General features: G+C 38.5%; 1 protein-coding gene across 1 annotated transcript in view; it reads left to right on the top strand.

Moving 5' to 3' along the window:
- Positions 1 to 5,275: 5,275 nt before the first annotated feature.
- Positions 5,276 to 21,959, top strand: part of gna13a (guanine nucleotide binding protein (G protein), alpha 13a) — a 94,454-nt gene continuing 77,770 nt past the window's right edge. Inside the window, exon 1 of the mRNA XM_059948499.1 lies at positions 5,276 to 7,217. Coding sequence (XP_059804482.1) covers positions 6,705 to 7,217 — 513 coding nt within the window. The 5' untranslated portion in view covers positions 5,276 to 6,704. The remainder of the gene's footprint in view (positions 7,218 to 21,959) is intronic.

Genomic DNA, 21,959 nt, shown 5'->3' with positions numbered 1-21,959 from the left:
GTTTCGGGCCGAGACCCTTCATCACCACCAGCATTTTGTGTGTGGTGTCATGAAATTTGTTGTTTTATGGCAGCAGTACAGTACAATACATAAAAATTACTATAAGAATACACAATAAGCAAATAAATAAATAATGCAAAAACAGAGCTAAGTAATAAAGTAGTGTTCTCTGGTTCATGGACCATTCAGAAATCTGCTGGCAGAGGAGGAGAAGCTGTCTTTAAGTGATTAAATGCATGTCTTCAGGCTCTTGTACCTTCTCCTTGATGGTAGTACTAAGAAGAGGGTACGTTGTGGATGGCGAAGGCCCTTCATGATGGATATCGTGTTCTTGAGCGATCACCTTTTGAGTATGTCCTTGGTGGGAGGCTGGTGCCCATGATGGACCTGACAGAGTCTATAACCCTCTGCGGCTTTTTTTCCTGATCCTGTGCAGTGATATCTCAGTGCTAGATGATAATGCAATCAATCAGAATGCTTTCCATAGTACATCTGAAGCAATTTGCTAGAATCACTGGTGACAAATCTAATTTTTTTTCAAACTCCGAATGCAATACAGCCGCTGGCGTGCCTGCTTCATGATTGCACTAATGTGCTGGGCCCAGGATAAATCTTCTGAGACCTGACGCTCAAGACATCGCAGATTATTTGAAGCTGCTCACCCTTTTGGCTGCAGACCCCTCAAAAAGGACAGCTGTGTGTTCTTCTGATTTCTCCTTCCTGAAGTCCACAATCAATTCCTTGGTTTCACTGACACTGAGTGCAAGGCTGTTGTTGTGACACCACTAAACCAGCTGATCCATCTTACTCCTGAATGCCTCCTTGCCATCATGTGCCATTGGCAAATTTATAAGTGTTCTTTGAGCTGTGCATTACCACACAATCTTGAGTGTGGAGTGTAGAGTAATCAGCGAAGTATGCCTCCTTGAATTGTGCCTGTGTTGACTGTTAGCGAGAAGAAGATGATATTTCCAATCGACACCAACTGTGGTCTCCCGATGAGGGCGTCAAGGATCCAGTTACAGAGGGAGGTACAGAAGCCCAGGTTTTGAAGCTTGTTGGTTAGTACTGAGGGGATGATGGTGTTTGAATGCTGAGCTATGATAACTAAACAGCATCCTGACATAGGTAATGCTGTTGTCCAGGTGATCCAGGGCTGAGTGGGGATCTAGTGAGATTGCATATGATCATTCAGGAAATACATCCTCCCACAACCCTGCAAGGTACACCTGAAAAAGTACCCAAATATCATTCCCATCTTCTACCGCTGCTATCCTTAAGCTGCTTGAAAGAAGAGTACAATGGCCTGTTTCATGTTATCTTATGTTCCCAGCTTCTCAGTTTTCCTACCAATTTACATAGTTCTGTGTATCCTTTATTAATCCTTTTATCATTTTCAAAAACCATTTATAAATTCACTAATGGCACATGGTAAAAGAACTGAAAGAAGCTGCAGAGGGTTGTAAATTTAGTCAGCTCCGTCTTGTGTACTCGCCTACAAAGTGCCCAGGACACCCTCAGGGAGCGGTGTCTCAGAAAGGCAACATCCATTATTAAGGACCTCCAGCACCCAGAGCATGCCCCTTTCTCACTGTTACCATCAGGGAGGAGGTACAGGAGCCTGAAGGTACACACTCAGCGATTCAGGAACAGCTTCTTCCCCCCGCCATCTGATTCCTATATGGACATTGAACCCATGGACACTACCTCACATTTTTCTAATATATAGTATTTATGTGTTTTTGCACAATTTTTTATCTATTCAATATATGTATATTATATGAAGTATACTTATACTTAATATAGAAGAAAATAATAATAAATTATTATGTATTGCATTGAACTGCTGCAACTAAGTTAACAAATTTCACATCACATGCCGGTGATAATAAACCTAATTCTGATTTTAAACACCTCAATATTGCAAGTCAGGATTATTACAACTTAACTCTTTAAACTCTGGGGAATTATACTCTTGAAGGCATTATTCCAAAATGGAATAGTTTGACAAAGGCTCTATAACTGAGATGCAAACTCGCTTTTGGTATTTCAGTTGCCTTGGTATTATTTTCTGTTCAGTTTGAGAAATTAATAATAGATGAGCCATATATAAATTGCAGGGTGAAGTTCAAGGAATTTTGGCTGACATGGACAACTTCGAAAAATTCTGGAAAATGTGTGCCAGCTTTTTTATTATAAGTGACAATCTACAAATGTCAATAGGCACATTTATTTCTGGAAGGTAAAGTGGCTAAACACCTTTTGTTTGAAAATAAAATTTACCTACTAAAAATAATGACTCCATTCCCCACTCTAGCTCCCCTCTTATCTGTTCTCTCCTTACCTGCCTATCACCTCCTTCCCTTTTTCACATGGTTCACTCTCCTCTCTATCAGGTTCCTTCTTCTTTACCTTTTCCACCTATCACCTCCTAGCTTCTTACTTCATTCCCCTCCCACACACCTGGCTTCACCCATCACCTTCTAGCTTGTACTCCCCCCTCCCCCTTCCTTTTTAGTCTTGATGAAGGGTCTCAGCCTGAAACGTTGACTGTTTATTCCTTTCCGTAGATGTTGTTTGACCTGCTAAGTTTCTCTAGCATTTTATGTGTTTCTCTGGATTTCCAGTATCTGCAGAATCTCTTGTGTTAATAATGCTGTAGTTTCATGGCATCTATTGAGAATTAACTACTGTCCATCCTCAACTTTAATGGGAAACGAGCAGGGCAGCACCTGAACCCTGATGGTCTGGAAAGGTGAGGGAAAAGTGGTCATTATTTCATTCCCTCTGCAGGTGGTGTGGTGTCAACAGTCGGTTTGAAATAGCCCATGAACCAGCAGCCGTTCAACCTTCTATCATTACTAGGATGCCCTGATTTTTTAGAATCAAAACTGAAGATGATGGAGATGCACAGTAGGTTAGGCAGCATCTGTAGTGAAATATTAAAAAAAGTTTATTTTTCAGAGCACTGAATCTTCATCATTCTTAATGTTCTTCCCTGCAGAGTTGATAAAGCTCTGCAGGGAAGCAATAATAAAAGTTGTTTGTATAAGCATAAACTTCATAAACTGATGCATCTTCAACTTCATTTCATCTGGCTTATTTTGTCAACACTTTAACTGGTATAAAAGGAAACATTATCTATCTTGCAAATCATTCCTTGATATTCTTTCTTGAAATTCTCGGTATTTTAATTATACTCGGTAAGATATTGCAATGGAAAATTGGAATAAAAATGGAGAATTCTGCTAGTCAAGCAACATGGATGAAGACAACGAGAGAACACAAGAGCAAAAGAAAATAGGAGCAAGAAAAGGCTGTTTGGCCTCTGTGCTTTACCCATTAGTTAATAGGACTGTCTGATCGATGCTGGCCTTAGTTCTTCTTCAGTGAAAATTCCCCATACCTTTAATTCCTCAATCTTTCAAATGTATTAAGTGTATCTAATGATATGTAACCTTCAGAGACAAGGACTTCCAAAGATTAGGCACCATATTCAAAACAATTTCAACGAACTGCACCTCAGTTTTAAATGACTGGCCATTTGGTTTGTAGCTCTAATCCTTGTCTGTAATTCCCAAAACATGGAGATATATCAACATTTACTTTGCCAAGCTGCCTTAAGTGTTTAAATAGGCCCAGCCTTCATTCTCCTAAACTCCAGGAAATATAAAACAAACAGTATACTTTGTCTTGTGGAACAACCCCATCATACCAGGATTTAGCCTCATTAATCTATTTTGGACTACCTTCAATGCTATTAATTAAGGCTAACAAAGCTCTGCACTTCTACAGATGTACTGTGGAGAGCATTCTAACTGGCTGCTTCACCATCTGGTATCAGTGGTGTGGTGTGGTGGGGTGGGGTGGGGGGGGGGGAGAACCACTGCACAGGATCAAAATAAGCTGCAGAGAATTGTAAACTTCAGCTCCACCATTGACACTAGCCTCCGTAGTATCCAGGACATCTTCAAGGAGTAATGCCTCAAAAAGATGGCATCCATCATTAAGGACCCCCCCCCCCCCCCCAACACCCAGGACATGCCCTGTATTCATTGCTACCATCATGAAGGAGGCACAGGAGACTAAAGGCACACATTCAACAATTCAGGGATAGCTTCTTCCCCTTTGCCATCCAATTTCTGAATGAACATTGAACCCATGATGTAAATTTATTTTTTTTATTTTGCACTATTTATTTAATTTAACTATTTAATATATGTTTACTGTAATTCATTTTATTTTTCTATTATTACATATGGTATTGTACCACAGCCACAAAGACAACAATTTTTGTGAAATATGCCAGTGATATACCTGATTCTGAATATTATTGTCATCTCATCAAAATTACATGCAAATAAAGTAAACCTCCTTATTCTTAAACTCTAATACCTTTGAAATAAAGGCCAATGTGCCATTTTCCTTTTTAACAACATGTTCAAATTGATTGCAGCCATTTTATGATTCATAGAAATGAATGTTCCAGTTGGATGACATTTTGACAGAACTTACAGTGATATATCAATCCTTCTATAATCTATAGTCTCTTTAATTATCTTAGAAGGCATTGCACTGACTCATCTTCTTCTGCTAGGTCTTGTTCATCCACACCATCTCTCTTTTATATTGATGTCTGACTGCAGTATCTTTATTCTGTTACATTGGTAATGCAGTGGAAAGTCATGACCATTGTATTACATGACTGTTCCAGTTCATTTCCTCCTTAATGTTTAAGTCTCAGTTGCTTAGAAACAGGAATTCACCTTCTTGTGGTGAGCTGTATGTTTTCCTATAGCACTAAAACCTATTTACTTCCCTTGAAAACCTTGGATAACAAAATATATTAAAAATAGCATTACTATATTCAGATATACACTCAGTGGTCACGTTATTGGGTACCTCCTGTACCTAATAGTGAGGCCACTGAGTGTATGTTTGTAATCTTCTGCTGCTGTAGCCCATCCACTACCAGGTTTGATTTGTCGTGCATTTAGAGATGTTCTGCACTCCACTGTCGTAATGTGTGGTTATTTGAATTAATGTCACCTTCCTGTCAACTTGAACCAGTTTGGCCATTCATTGACCTCTTGACCACGTGTTATCTTCACCTTCAGAACTACCACTCACTGGATGGGTTTTTTTTGCATCATTCTCTGTAATAGCTAGAGACGGCTGTGAATGAAAATCCTAGATCTGCAGTTTCTAAGATACTTAAACCACCCAGTATGGCAGCAACAATCATTCCACAATTAAACTCACATAGATCACATTTCTTCCCTTTCTGTTGCTTGGCCTGAACAACAACTGAACCTCTTAATCAGGTTTGCATGCTTTTATGCATTGAGTTGCTGCCATGTGATTGGCTGATCAGATATTTGCATGAACCAAGCAGGTATACAGCTGCACCTAATAAAGTCATCAATGAGTGCACATGCTAATATTGGATCTGTGCCCTTGATATCAAATACTGCACACAGAGATCACAGTTACCATTATCAATGTGACAGTAAAGTGGCAGAAAAGGCTGCTATGGAGGTGATGGAAAATGCAAGGAAGCAGGCCATGGAGTTACTCTTTGGGTCTGGGTCTCACATGTTGAAATGGCTTGATTGTTATCCACACTGTGAATAGCCACATAGTCTTTGCCAGATGCATAAGATCAGAAATACTCTAAGTAGTCATCAGATCAGGCAGTATCTACAGGAACTGAAATAGAATTTAAGCTTTAGGTTGAAAACCTTTAGTCAGAGCTAGGAAAATCAGAAGACAATGCTGGAGAAACTTTGCAGGTCAGGCAACATCTGTGGAGAGAAAACTAGTCAGTAGTTTCAAATTGCAGATAGAGTGAGAGGGGACTGGCACAGGAATAATCTATTAATAATGTTATTTGGTTGATAGGTTCATGAATGAAAGAGGACATGAACAAAGGTGTATAAAAGCTGTAAAATGAGAGCAGTTAGAGATCATAAATAACAGAATGGAAAAGTCATGACATGCAGAGAAGCAGGAAATCCCCAGCAGATGAGGCCAGGCTAATTAAGAGGGAAATCACAATATCTGGCCATTCAGATATATAAAAAAGAAACCAAGGGAAACTGGAGAATTTGATGTTGAGTCCGGAAGGGTGCAACATGCCTCAACGGAAAATTGAATGTTGTCGCTCTAGCTTATGTTGGACCTTAGTAAAATTGTGCGGGTCAGACAGAAAGTAAACAAAAAAAAAACGAATTGAAAGGGATAGAAATAAGAGTAAATGAAAAAAAAGCATGAGGGAAGCAATAATTTTCTAAATGATGAAATCTTGAGCTTAATTATTCTTTGGTTAAGAAGGAACCACAGTTGGAAAACTAAATCCCACAGAAGAGAGGGCAAACTAATGAAGAAATAAATGGGATGCCAGCATAGGGAAAGAAACCATGTTCTCACAGGTCATGGTTCGGGGAAATAACAGTACAAGTCGATGCATCCTCTGATAAAAGGAATCACCTAGTAAAACGAATGTAGCGGGCACTTTTGTTATTAGTAATTTTGTCATTCAGGGTAAATTTAACTGATTGAGACCCTGTAGCCGCCTGTTACTCCTCCAGCCAGGAGAGCCGCTGCAGCGAGCACTGGGTGACGTACGTGACGTTCAGCGCCTGCGAGTGGCGGTAACGCGCCTCCTGCTCGTTCCCTCCTCACTATGTTATCGAGTGGTAAAGATGGCGGATTTCCTGCCGTCCCGCTCCCTCCTCGCTGTTTGTTTTCCGAGTTGCGTCCTCACCCAACGAGAGGCCGAACAGCTTCGCAAAAGCAAGCAGATAGACGAGCTCATCTCCAGGGATAAGACTTACGTGCGGCGGCTAGTGAAAATCCTGCTGCTCGGGGCCGGCGAGAGTGGCAAAAGCACTTTCCTTAAGCAGATGCGAATTATTCATGGCCAGGATTTTGATCAGAAGGCCAAGGAGGAGTTCAGGGGAACCATCTACAGCAACATCCTAAAGGGCATTCGTGTCCTGGTGGACGCCAGGGAAAAGCTCCGCATCCCCTGGGGAGACCCCAGCAATCAGCAAAACGGCGAGTTCCTGATGAGTTTCGACACCAGGGCGTTGACCGGGGCCGCTGCAGGCCTCGTGGAGACGCGGGTTTTCCTTAAGTACTTGCCGGCCATAAGATCTCTCTGGGTAGATAGTGGCATCCAGAACGCTTACGACAGGCGCAGAGAGTTCCAGCTGGTGAGTAAATGGGAACCGTGGTTCAAGGAAAGATGCGCGGGCTTTGAAAGGCCTGGCTTTGGGGAGAGGAACGAGAAGCCAGCGTCTTCCTGAAGAGGGTGTGTTCCGAGTCAGTTTTCGGCGGGTGGAGGTCTTCTCTGGTGTATTCAAATACACTTTTGGGCGAGATAAATTATACACATTTTTTAACAATCCGAAATTATTGTTGTATTGCTTCATACATTTACAAATGGACCACACAACTCTCCATTATCTTCACTTTATTTTTAGACATTGAAAATGATCTGTGCAGTTCCATTAATGTGTCTCAGTTTCTTTGGACGAGGATTCTTAATGTTTACAGAACACGCACTTTTGGAGCGCAGTTATATGTGAAAGTTAAGCTAAGTCGATTTTCTAGGTACTTATTTTAACAAGCTTGCATCATTTTCCTTAGAACCAATGTAATCTTAATTAGAAATGCATTATTTATTCTGAACGCCGTGACATCTTGAGGAATGACTTGCTGGGGTTTGTGAATAAGCATTTATGAAGATTTAACCAGTCCAAGGTTACTAATTTTGTGTCATTTCCACATAAAATCAATTTTTACCAAATGGCTTATTTGTAGATTAGGTCTGTGCAAACTTTGTATCCATCTTTAAGACAAGTACTGTAAAGCATACCGATTTTCCAAACTGAATTACAAAGTATTAAAAAGAAATCACTATTATAGGCATTCTCATATTATAGAATTTGGGTGGATGTTATGCTCATGTTGCATTTAACTTGCATAATAGTCTCTAAGGGTTTCTTTTGAGTAGGTGGAAGTAATGTGGGAGGAAGTGAAATAAAACTTTGATTAAATGGGGACATCACTATTGGGAATGACGTGACTTAAGTTTACCGTTTTTATAGCTCTGCATATCTAGAACAGTTTTTTTTAAGCAGAAAATAGTTTATTTTCTGCACCTGTTATTATGATTGTGTACTTTCTGATTGTCAAATCTTGTGTGTTCTTGGTAAAGAAGAATGGTTTCTGAAACATTGACAGGTTTCAGCTTTGTGATTAAAGGACAGATGCAGTTCATGACAGTGATTTGGTCAAGAGCTGATGGAATTTAGCAAATATGGGAGAATTGAATTCACAGACAGTCCAGGAATTTGAAATTTTGGTTTTCTGGTGGTAAGCCAATTGTGCTAGCTGTTTAAAATGAAGATGCATCTATGTAGAACAACTTTGAGTTTTAAAAGCTGCAGGGAATGGAAGATCTTATAAAATCTGTTCCATTAACGCAAGCCCCAACATAATTTGATTTTAATGTTAACCCTTATCCAGATATGCACATAAAATTTAAGCTGATTTGGGACTGGGGAATAGTAATTCTCTTTACTCCATTTTATCTATATTGATTAATTCTGGTTTTGTTGGCAAATTAGGCTGTTCTTCTTGAATATTTAATTTTAGGATGAACCATAAAAATCAAACTAATAGGTAATATTAGGTTCTAATTTAAATGATTCATTATCCCTGTGCAAACATAAACATGATGATTATTGAGTTAATGTGAATTAGTTAATGAGTTAATGTGAATGCAGTGTATTAAGAAGCAAACTTTCTGTTCAGTATTTTAGCTTAAATGCTCATTACCAGTAATGAGTGTAGATCTTCATGTCTTTCACCATTCTAGAGGAAGAAGGAAGCAATTTTGAATGCATAAATTAATATTAGCTGAAATTGAAATTGCAGGAAATTCTAGGGTCTGGTTACTTGGGGAAAGAAACCTTTAATGTATTGGTGGCCTTTCATCATAAGTGTTTTAAATTATTCCGAAAGGTTGATCTGAAACGATAGATTTGTTTCTCTCTCCATCGGGTAGCGTGACTTACAGAGAGGGTAAAAGTTTTCCTTTTGGCGTCTGCAGTATTCTGATATTGAAGTTAGTGATTAGAAGAAATAAGAAAGCATTTTCTTGCTGTCATACACGGCATTATGTAAGACAACACATTCCACAGTTAACCAAGTATGAGGAAATGATTAATGTACACTTCTCATTCCTTCTCATTTCCCTCCTTAGGCTACACTTTTCCTTCCAAGGCTGATTTCCTCCTCCTCCTATCCCCCTGTATGTTTACTTCTTCTGTCCCCACCTTCTGTGCCTACCCCTTCCCCACTGCTGCCTCCACTGCACAGTCTGCCCTTGCTTCTCCCCTCCTCTGCCTTCTATTACCTTTTACACTAGTAATCTTTCTCTTTCCCTGTCATCCTGCACTCCAACCCCCTCCCCCCCCCCCTCCCAAGCTCATGCCACATCAATCCCACTTAAAGCTGTCTTTTGTGGGTCTGTTGGTGTTAACTGGAATATGTTCTGATTCTAAGTGAAGAAGTGCCCTCTTGACATAGAATTGTTAGGCCATATAGTGCCATCACATGGAAGGACCAGAAGTCTCTCCTATATAGCACCTGATATGAACTTTGACAGACTGTTTAATGTGTTTCTACCTTATCAATGTTCCCGACGTGCAGGAACATGCAAAAACATATTCTAAAGTATATTAAAATGCTAGTGAAAAAGTGACTAAATTTGAAAAGTACTCTATTTAAATAGACAGATAATGAAAACTAAACAGAACTTTAAAAAACAGTTTCTAATTGCTAAATTTTAGGCCTTTTTAGGCATTCCCTTCAATTGAAATAAACATACATTCTGTTTAATCAGGCATAGTGTCCACTGCAAGTACTTGGAATTGCTTCAGATTTGTTCTCAGCTGCTGATGATTGGTGAAGTGCCAGCTAAGCATGGCCAGCAAACTCAGCTTCTATTTAGGTGGGACTCCCGAGGTTGTGGTACTGTTTATTGCAGGGCCATTCTGGCATTTAGAGGGGTACTGCCAATATTTTCTATCCACAGGATAATCTGCTGCTCGAGATGCTGAGTATTTTAAACATTTCTTTCAGATTTCCAAATTAAAACTTCTGGAAAATACTGTCTGGTGTCTGAATTTGCTGGTTTCAGTTTGGGCATCATCCTTAGATTAGTGTACTTGATGCTTTGAGCACAGGGGAAATCAAATTGATTTGAAGTTTTCTATCTGATTAGAAAGTTTATGTAGAAGGTTGCAAAATGTCTCAATTTTGGTTCCTGGTTACTTGATTAAATACTTTGAAAGTAAACATTTTGTAATTTTGGAAGTTTAAAAAAAAATGAAAAAAAATTAATGGGAAGATTTAACTGACATGTTCCTGCTAATGAGTTGTTGGATTTTCAAGGATTTGGTATACTTCTGTAGAGTAAGAACTTGCTCATTTTCTGTATGGGAGGAGAGTAAAGATAATTTGGATATATTTGCTTTGTGCAAATGCTTTTTTTGGGGGGAGGAGATGTTGACTTGAGTTTCCCGGAGAGTAATTGCAATATGCACTGGTGCTTCATTGACAGCATATATTGGAATAATTGAATGATTGGAATTGGAATAATTTCACACACATTGGGAAAACTACAGACATTGCTGCCACTAGTTTCATCACTTCCCTTTTACTTAACTGGGCAGTAATCTGAGATGAGTAATGAAGGATGATGTTCTGAACTCCCTTTTTGTTTATGCATTTCCTACCTTCTGTCTTTGGCTTTGCATCTGATTTTTCAGAGTTGTAGTTAGCTTGAAATTCTAAAGATTGCTAGTTAAACTTCTTCCAAGTGGATTATAATGCTGGATTTTTTTTGGGGGGGGGGGCGTCTTCCAATGTATTCCCTGCTTGATTCTTTTTTGCCTAGTTGCAAGTTGTTGTTGAATTCCTAATAGTTTGTTATTAACTTTATATATAGTTAACCAGGCAGTTTTTGTATTTTTGTTATAAAAATCAAATATTTGATTTGGAGCTTCCGGATTAGTTGATTCTTAGTGGTAATTTTTGCAACTTCACTCTTCTAATATTCTCACTCTATTCATTCAGAAGAATAATATTCCCTTGACAAATATAGAATGAAGTCATGAGGTTAATTGCCAGTGAGTTACTGTCTTAATGCCATGTTGAGAGTTCTGTTAGTATATTAGAGAATTGGGGTACAGTGTACACTAAAATTTGCTGAGTTCAATAGTGGTTAGTCCGTTGGGAAAGTTATTTAAATCAAGAGTTTTATTGGATACTTGAAATTGATAATGGCTTAGCATTGTTTGCTCTGGAAGATGGGTTGATTGCAGTCCAAGATTAATAGAAAATAAATCTTAAGCCATTGCTGATCACTAAGTTTAATGCTGAATGAATTCTGGAAGCTTTGCCTCAGAACAATGGTTGTTTGCTTCATGAGATTGCTCATCTTTGCCCCAAAAACAGTAGTACTAATGGCAGTTAGTGTTTGGGAAATATTAAATCAAAGTTTATCAAAGTTGAATGTATTGTCGTATGTGCAAGTACACATGTGCATTGAAAAACTTGCAGCAGCATCACAGACACGTAACATCATGTAAGCACATTCATAAGAAAGCATATAAATTAAACACAAATTTTACTGGAAAGAACACAAAGTCCATGTTAGTGCGAAGTGGTCATTGTGCTGCTAAACTAATTGTTAAGGTTCAGATTAAATGTAAATATTGATAAAGTTTCTACAGGTCGACCTTCTATAATCCGGCACCATTGGTACCTGAGGAGTACTGGATTAGTGAAAATGCCGAATTATAGAAGGATCACATTAAGCAATAGCTAACCGCCTCATACCTTTAAAATATCATGTAAATCAGCACAAGTTACATAATGAAACATAAATACTAAATGAGTAGCAAGTGAAATTTTGATAAAGTAATATACTGTACAGGCACAGATAAAGTAAAGGGTACAGGTAAATGTACAGGAATTGTACAGAACAGTTGGGCACTTCTGCTTCTACATTGAGACATTTAATATACTTTCAGGCAAAGTTACATGTCTGCAAGTGTGGGGTTGTCAGGATCATCAACATCTTCATCTTGAAAAATGAGTGAAGCATCAGGAACTGGTGCTGAAACTGGCCCAACAGTTTCTTCAAAAATGTTGATGTTGGTGGCAGCACATCTGGGTGAGCAGAAGCAGAAGTCGGAGAAAGAAGGTATTCTATACTCTACATTTCACATGACCGCCAGGCGGCCAGGGATTCGGCACTGGGCTGTTTCCTCTTCACTCACAGTTACTGAGGGAATCCTCGTTAGTTTCTTTTCTTCCATTTAGTAATATGCTTAAATTTAGCAGGTCGCCGGGTCTGATCTGAGGCCGTAGGCAGAAGAGAACAGAGTGCTGGCCGGGCAATGCCGGAAGGCAGTGTGCGAGTGCCGGCAGGCGGGTGAGAAGGCTGACCGACCCGCTGCTGATGGGTGAGACGGGCAGCTGCGCCTCATGCAAATGATATTAATAAATGCAGGTAAACAAGCAGGAATAGCCTGACTATGCTTACAAGAGCACGCCAACACGTGAACAGATCTAGCGCAACCGAAACAATGCACAGCAGATTGGTACGGTGGCCTGGGAAATTTGAAATTATAGTTGCACGGAAAATTTGAAATCAGTGCCAGATTATCGAAGGAACCAGATTACAAGTAGTTGGATTAGAGAAGGTCAACTGTAGTTGGTTATTTTGTTTTATTTAGAGACACTGCGCAGTGATGTTCCCTTCCAACTCAGAGCCTGTACTGCCCAATTACACCCATGTGACCTATTAATCTGTACATCTTTGGAAAGTAGAGCACCCTGAGGAAGACCAGGGGAGAACGCCCAAACTTATTACAGACAGCAGCAGAATTGAACCCAGTTCCGTGGCACTGTAATAACATTATGCTAGCCACTAAGCTACTATGCTACCCTTATTGCTTTTGGTGCTTTTACTGCTCTGGTTAATTTCTACTGGAAAGGATCTCCTAGGTCTAATAATTTGAACTCAGCTTCTGGAAAATGGAAAGGCAAGGGAAAGATGCAATTCATTCTTGTGAACTTGATACCTTTATTATTTGCATAGAGTCCTTTCAATCAGTCACTGCACTAATTTGCATTATATCCCACAGCTGATTTTCCATGTGTTCAGTTAGTAGCAACTGAATTTTGCATAACAGTTTATGCAGCTGATTGAACATATTTTAAAATTAGTTTATTGGAAGTGGAGTATATTTGAAAAAAAATTATGCAGAGTAATTGCAAAGAAGCTTCTGTAAGCAAGATTTACCCAGACTGTCTCATCATGAACACTTAAATTTATTTGGCATGTTTTTGAAGTTGCTATGGACATTTGGGTAAGAATAATGATATTTGCACAGTGACAATGCTGCATTTGCTTGACCTACAGGAAGTTTGTTTTAAATATTTGGGTCAACCATGTTCATAGATATCAGTGGATAATTCCATTGAATTTTCTACTAAATTCAGCTAAATAAGGTATGTTAGCTAAGTATGATAGGCAGCATAAGTAAAAGACTTCTGAAAAACATGGATGGAGCCCTGATCCTTCCTCCTGCACTAGCATTATGCTAATACAGCCCAGCTTTATTATTCATACCATCATTATGTTCCAAGAGGGAGAAATGTCTCCCTAGTCATATGTTCTGCGATTCTGGAGAGATGAATAGGGTTGAAGTAACTAGTTGTGCTGGATATCATTTTTAGAATTTAAGATTAAAATAAAGGCACATTAGAAATCTGAGCGCTGATAGTTTATCTCTGTTTTGTGCTGGTCTTCCCTTATTGCAGATGCTCTAGAGGCACTGGTGTTTGAAAGGGCAGTTTAGGTATTTCACTGAGGTATGGAAGATGCTTGAACTCATGTAAAAGTTATTGGCATAACTGATTTGGTACTTTCATTAATAGAATTTGATAGGTGAGATTTTTCTGATGTTATTTGAATGGTGGATATTGGAAATTTATGTGGTTCTTAGCCACCCAGAACACACATGTTTTACAATTTTAAAGTATGTCCCTTTGCCACTTGCAATTTTTCATTTAAAGCATTGAGCTGTAAGTTTTTTTTTGGGAAAGTAAAAATTAGCTTTCTGATCCAGATTCCTTCCTTTCCTTCAGAGGATATGAAAACTATTTTGAATTTGAATAATAGGCAGATCAGTCAAACTTGAGTGATGACTTTTATTTTTGAATTAATTTGGCATTCTTGAGCATTATGATTGTTTTGTAAATATACTAGAGCATTAGTGGATGCCCTAGAACACAAACCAGTGGTGTCAAACTGAGCAAAAGTTGGAACATCAGAATCATGTTTAATACCACTGGCATGTGTCATGAAATATGTTGTTTTGCGGCAGCAGTACAATGTAATATGCAATTAAAAACTAAAAAATGTGTGTGTATATATGTGTATGTATATGTATTTAAAGGAGTAGTGGAAAAAGTTTAAAAAAAAAGAAAAAACAATCATGGGCTAGTATTGAAGAGTGTATTGTCCATTGAGAAATATGGCAGTCATGAAGCTGTTCTTAAAGATTGATTGTGTCTTCAGGCCCTTGCTCTCTTCCTTGAATGTAGCAATGAAAAGTGGGTATGTGAAGGGGTCCTTAATGGTGGATGGTGCCTTTTTTAATGTATCGCCTTTTGAAGATGTCCTTGATGCTGGGGAGACTAGTGCACAAAATGGAGTTGGCTGAGTTTAGAACTTTCTGCAGCTTTTTTTCTGATCCTGTGCAGTGGTCCCTTCATACCAGACAGTGATGCAGCGAGTTAGAATGCTGTCCATGGTACATGTGTAGAAATTTGCAAGAGTCTTTGATGACATACCAAATCCCCTCAAACTCCTAATGAAATATAGCCGCTGACATTCCTTTTAATATGTTGGGCCTAGGATAGATCTTCAGAGATGTTGACACCCAGACAGTTGAAAGTGCTTACCTTTGCATTGCTGATCCTTCAATGAAGGTGTGTTCCCTCAAAATGTGGAATTCCTTTTCCTGATCTAACTGATGTTGAGTGCAAGGCTGTCGTTGCAACACCATTCAACTAGCTGATCTATCTGCCTCTTGGTGGCCTGCTTGTTGCCGTGTGAAATACTGCTAATAATAGTTGTGTTATTGACAAATTAATAGATGGTATTTAAGCTGTGCCTAGCCACACAGTTGTGAACGTTGAGAGAATGGAGCACTGAGCTAAACATGCATGATGAATGCCAGTATTGATTGTCAGTGAAGAGGCTATGTTATTTCCGAGCTGCACTAACTGGTCTCCCGACGATGACATCAAGGATCCAGTTGCAGATAGACATAATTGATGAGTATGCTAAGATTTGTCGCTGATAAACCTTAACACCAGAACAAGTCTACAATGCTGATTGTTTTTACACCTTACATCAGACCTTAAAGTACAAGAACAGTGTACTGCAACCTTTTAATCAAAACAAGGCATCGTAGGCGGAAACTGAAAGCCTGCCTTTGTTTGCTGATTCAGGTATTCTCCTGATCTGCTGTGCTGCTCTGTTAACCTGTACACAATATATTTGGATTATATTTATGTAGTTTTTACTTTTAAGTACATGTGTGATAAATAAGTGTAAGATGGGCCACTTGCTGGTAGCACACAAATTCAGAGTTGGAAATGATGACTATTCCAATCTATCTCATATATTCTAAAATATGAAACACTTCTGGCCTCAAGCATTTTGGATAAAGGGTACACGACCTGTATTGGTTCCTAATAGTTATCAATGGAGGAATTCATCCCGTGTATGCTACCCTGTTTTTTTTTTGATTGACTAAATGGACAAAATCAGTGTAGTCACCTTAGTGCAGAAAACAATTGTTGGTATCGTATACCAACAATAAATTTCCTTGCACAATTGACCAAAAATCCCTGATTTTTGAATTGTCATCTGTTGGCCCAAGCAGTTGACACTGTTTAAAAACTACTCAATATACAGTGTAGTGTCTAATAGCCACACAAGTACATGTGACTGACACAGGTTAGAAACTCTTCAGTAGCAGCCTCCTATTGGAATTAAGTCGCATACTGTCCTGGTTATTTTCTCAATTAGTTTTTGTTCTTTAAATTGTCACGAATAAGTGGCTGCCCTGATTAACTGATGGCCCAATTCACTGTATTGCATTTTTTAGCAAGAATGAGGTGAGCATGAACAATAGTTAGCTACAAAACATGCAATTGTTTGTTTTGCAGTGACATTTAATGTGTACCCATTTGAGTGTATTGGTTCCAAAGGATGTATTTCCATGTATATTTAAAAATTCTTAATAAGGAAATCTTTTGTTTTAAGGTAAACTGCAGTAAGTTTGCACTATTTAAACAGGTTGTAAAATGTTACCTTTCTGTTTGGTAACCTAAACAGTTAGATTAATTGCTTGAAAAATTGTGCCTTCAAGTCGTTTAAAGACCAGCTGGGATTTCATGAAGAATTATGTCCATACACAATATTCGAAGTTAGAATTGGTAGTTTTGACTATACTTCATTAGAAGTTTGAAGAGATTTAGTATGTCATCAAAAACACTCAAATTTCTGTAGATGTACCATGGAGAATATTCTGACAGGCTGCATCACTGTTTGGTATGGGGTGGGGCTACTGCACAGGACTAAAAGAAGCTGTAGAGGAAAGTAAAATTAGTTGGCTCCATTTTGAGTACTAACCTGCAAAATACCCAGGACATCTTCAAGGAGTGGTGTCTCAGAAAGGCAGCATCCATTATTAAGGATGCCCAGCACCCAGGGCTTGCCCTTTTCTCACTGTTACCATCAGGTAGGTGGTACAGAAGCTTAGAGGCACACTCTCAGCAATTCAGGAATAGCTTTTACTCCTCTGCCATCCAATTCCTGAATGGCAATTGAACCTATGAACACTAACTCACTTTTTTTTAGTATAATTTCTGTTTTTGCATGATTTTTAATCTATTTAATATACATATACTGTAATTTGTTTATGATTACTTTTTTCTTCTATATTATATTTTGCATTGAACTGCTGTTAACAAATTTCATGACACAGGCTGGTTATAATAAGCCTGATTTTGATTCTGGTGTCTAATTGAGATCTGATGTCATCTTCCTCCTGGTTTAGTTAATTGAACTATATGTATTTAATTGAACATAAATTAGCTTGTGAATTTGTAATATTTATTTCATTGTTACTAGGGTGTTGGACAGCAATCTGTTTTACTGTCAAGCACTTGCCAGTTGGGAGCAGTAAGTTTTCTGTATGGAGGGTTTCGATAAGTCATTGGTGGAGTCAGCATGAATTAGCCATAGCTTCCTATAAAGGAGTGGAAAGAAATAGTGAAGGAAACTTTGATTGCTCTTATAATGAACTGAGGGATGATTCAAAATTGTCTTGGTGTTGGTGGAAATAAACTTTGATAATGAAGTTTAAAATTTTATACTATTTTGATAATATTGATTAACAGGCTCCCATGCCACAGATGTTAGTAACCAATGCTTGAAGATTTAAGGTGATCAAGAAAAGAACACAGGGTGATTGAAAATCATTGTGCTCATGGTTTGCCAGGCCAGTGTTTATTGTTGAACCTTAGTTCCCTTTAACTGGGTGGTTTGTTAGACCATTCAAAAGAGCAGTTAAAAGACCAAGTTGATGAGTGCATGGGCTTGGATTGGTTAGATCTGATTTCCTTTATTGAGGGCGTAAACTCACTGTTACTGATTCTAGCTGTCCATTCCAGTGTTAAATTTCTTGGTTTTTGTGATGGGGTTCAGTGTAATAACTTTGGGTCATCGGTTCTCACATCTCTGGATACAATTGACTGAGTTAACCACCTTACTTCAATGCATAATTGTTCTTATGATCTGTTTTTGCCTGAAAGTGCAGTGGAATAAATTAAATTTTAAAAGGGAACTTGGTGAAATATGAAACTGAGGGAAATGCAGGGCTAATGGAAAAATACAGGGGAATGGGGCTAGTTAAATGGTTTCTTCGAAATATTGGCATGGGTGGTGGACTACATAGTCACGTGCTGTGTGATTCCATGCTTGTCAGTTTACTACTTTTAACATTGCTTTTGCATACTCAATCCATGATTGGCTTAATTCTAAATGAAATTAGATAGATGCAAAAGGGGAAATTTAAGAAAATCACAGACAAGAGAAAATCTGCAGATGCTGGAAAACCAAGCAACACACGCAAAATGGTGGATGAACTCGGCAGGCCAGGCAGCCTCTATGGAAAAGAGTACAGTCAACGTTATGGGCTGAGACTCTTCAGCAGGACTAGAGGAAAAAAAATTAAAAGGTGGGAGGGAGAAAAACAAGTTGATTGGTGAAGGAGATACAGGGCTGGAGAAGGGGGAATCGAACAGAAGGCCACAGAAGAAAGAAAAAGGGGGAGGAGCACCAGAAGGAGGCAATGAGATAAAGAGGACAAGGAGATAAAGGAATAGGGAATGGTGAAGGAAGGGAGCGGCCATTGCCAGAAGTTTGAGAAATTGATGTTCATGCCATCAGGTTGGAGGCTACCCAGACAGAAAATAAAGGTGTTACACCACCAATCTGATTGTGGCCTCATCGTGACAGTAGAGGAGGTGACAAATTTAAGAAAATTACTCTTGGAAAGACACTAAACAGTGTTTGCTTCAGATATGCTTCACAGGGTAGGTTGTTCAAATTTATCATTCAGCCATTATATGGGCGGTTACTTCAGACATCTTTAATCCTTCGCCTTGTAACCAACACTGAAGAGTTTTGCTTTCCATAAATGGCTCACTTTCCGATTATGTCTAGTATTTATTGGTGAAATTTCATATAACAGTAAATATTATGTTGGCCTTAATAACAAGAGGATTTGAGTAGAGGAGCAAGGATCCCTTGCTACAGTTATACAGGACATTGGTATGAATTACAACTGGAGAACTCAATGCAGCTTTGCTCTCCTTAACTGAGAAAATATAGAAGAGTACAGCAGAGATTCACCAATATTGATTTCCAGGATGACAGAATATGCTGAGAGAATAAGTTGACTAGACCTGTACTTAAGAAAAAAAGTGAACCTGTTTGAACTTAGATAATCTTGAGAGATATGAATATTTTGGTGGTAGTGTTTCAGAGGGGTTAAACTCTAGGCCTTCCAATAGCCATTAAGAGACGGAGGTACTGATATGTAGGCAGATTATGGAAAGATGTAATTGAGCAAGGTACCAAATGAGTATTTTGCATTGGTATTCACTAAGCATAAGTGTCTGAAAGATAGCTGATTTGGAGAGAGGTATTCTATCAAGGTGGTGGTGTTGGGGCTGCTAAGGTGGATAAGTTCCCAGGGCCTAATGAGATCTAGTCTAGGTTATTGAGAGAAGCAAAGGAGATTTCTGGAGAACAATACAGTGGAGACAAACCAGGAAGTTGCAGGCCAGTAAGCATTGCATCTATAAAAAAAATGTTTGTGAACCCTTTGCAATTACTTGATTTTCTGCATTAATTACTCATAAAATGTGGTTTTATCTTCATCTAAGTCACAATAATAGACAAACACAATATGCCTAAATGAATAACACACAATTGTAATTTTCATCTCTATTGAACACATTGTTTAATCATTCACAGTGCAGGCTTGAGAAAAGTATGTAAACCCTTGTATTTAATAACTGTTAGAACCTTCTTTAGCAGCAGTGACCTCCACCAAGCATTTCTAGTAGCTGCTGATTAGACTTGCACAACAGCAAGGAGGAATCTTGGACCATTTCTCCATACAAAACTGTTACAGTTCATCAATATTTCTGGGATACCTTGCATAAACAGCCCTCTTCAGGTCATGCCGCTGTTAAAGTGGAATCTGAATAAAACTCGAGACTAGCTTCTTATCATCACAGTTTATTGTGCACCCTCCTCCAGGAGTTTGAGACCCAGTTATCAAAGGGAAGGCACTTAAGTACTGCCACCATCTGACAAGTGGACTACCTCTTTCTGGTTACAGCCATATATTTATGCATAGTAAGTCCCATACATTACTGTTGCAAGATGTCATTTGAACTGGTACGCTCACAGAGTTTATTGGTGTAAAACTTACCGGTAACCAAGAGAGTCTGCTAAGGCAAGGTTTAATTACAGATTGATGTGCTGTCCATTCCTGATCAGTTATTCCCTTTGCTAGGCCCTGACTTAATTATAGATGCATGTTCATTCCGGTCCTTATCGGTGAGTTCTCTCCACCCCTACTCAAACGAGGGTGCAATGTACCATTTTCAAATTCTCAATGTCTCTCTGCGAATTAAGAGAGAACTACCATAAGCTAGTTTTTTTAACTAACTGCTGAAAACAGAGTTTACTTCAGTTCAGAATTTCCTGTTCAGTCCCAATTATTCTTTTAGTTAGAGGTTAGCTAGTTTAAAAATGATTTATTTTATCCACAATTCCTCACCACAGCATCTCAATTGGGTTAATGTCTTAGGTTCTGACTTGGCATTCCAAAACATGAATTTGATTTTTTTTTAAACCATTCTGTTGTTGATTTACTCTTTGTTTGGGACCATTAGAGTATTAGCTTTCAAATGAGGTTTACAAATCTTGCATTATTTCCCCTGCAGTATTGGAGATTGATAGAAAGATAAATTTATGGAAGGTATTATATAGATTACTAGCTTCTCTAGTATGGAAACATCAAACATCAGAAGGTACAGCTCTATAGTGAGAGGGACAAGATTTAGAGACTTGTAAGCAAGTTTTTGTTTGTTTAATACAGAGTTGTTGGTGCCTGAAACATGCTGCCAATGGAAATGATGGAAGCAGATTGATAGTAAAGTTTGAGACATTTAGACAGGCACATAAACAGGAAATGGAAGGGTGCAGGTCATATGATGCAGATGCATTTGGTTTGAGTGGTATTATAGTTGGCTTGGAAGAGTCTGTCCTCTGCTGTGCTGTTATAAGACGGATGTAGGAGCAGAGCTAGTTATGACTGATTTTGTTTTTCAACCCCATTATCTTTCTTTCTCTGCATATTTCTTAATCCCTTTACCAATAAAATCTATCAATCAGGCTGAAATATACCCATTGATCTGGTCTCCACAGCCATCTGTGGCAATGAATTCCACTGATTCATTCACTGATTCACCACCCTCTGGTTGAATAAATTACTCCTCACCTTTTCAAAGGAACATCTCTATTCTCAAGCTGTGTCCTTAATGTTCTCACCATGTTCACTCTCTCCAGACCTTTTAGTATCTGATAGGGTTCAATGAGATCCCTCCGATGTTCTGAACTCCATTGAATACAGGCCCCTGTTACTTGTAATCTCTTAACACTGATGATCAGCCTGAAATAATAGGATGTATGACATAAAGCCAAATATGTTATCAGAATCAGGTTTAGTATCACTGACACATTGTGAAATTAGTTGTTAGTGGCAGCAGTATAGTGCAATACATAGAAAACAATAAGATATATTGGGACCAGTACATTTTGGCCCAATTAAGTGGCTGCCCCAATTAGTCAAAGGTTCATGGACATAGTCAGAAGGGATACAAAAGATAAACTACAGTTTAACTGTTTAATAATTTATGTGTTTAAATAAAATACAGAATAAATTAGACCACTACCAATACTACTAGAGTACTATAAACCTGCATATTAGTTTCTATTTGATATTGATAGAAGAATTCATTGGTGCTGCATTCTTGACTGTAAATGAACAAAATCAGCACCGATACCTAGTGCAGATAATAGACTACCTTCATTGTTGTCTTGCATTAAACCAAAAAACATGATCAAAAATCACTGCTTTTTGAATCGGCATCCATTGGCCCAAATAGATAACACAATAGAAAAACACGCAATTAACACTATTTCAGAACTGTTC

Source organism: Hypanus sabinus, chromosome 23 (genome assembly GCF_030144855.1).
Source record: "Hypanus sabinus isolate sHypSab1 chromosome 23, sHypSab1.hap1, whole genome shotgun sequence".
NCBI classification, from domain to species: Eukaryota; Metazoa; Chordata; class Chondrichthyes; order Myliobatiformes; family Dasyatidae; genus Hypanus; species Hypanus sabinus.
This window is presented reverse-complemented; position numbering and strand designations above follow the sequence as displayed.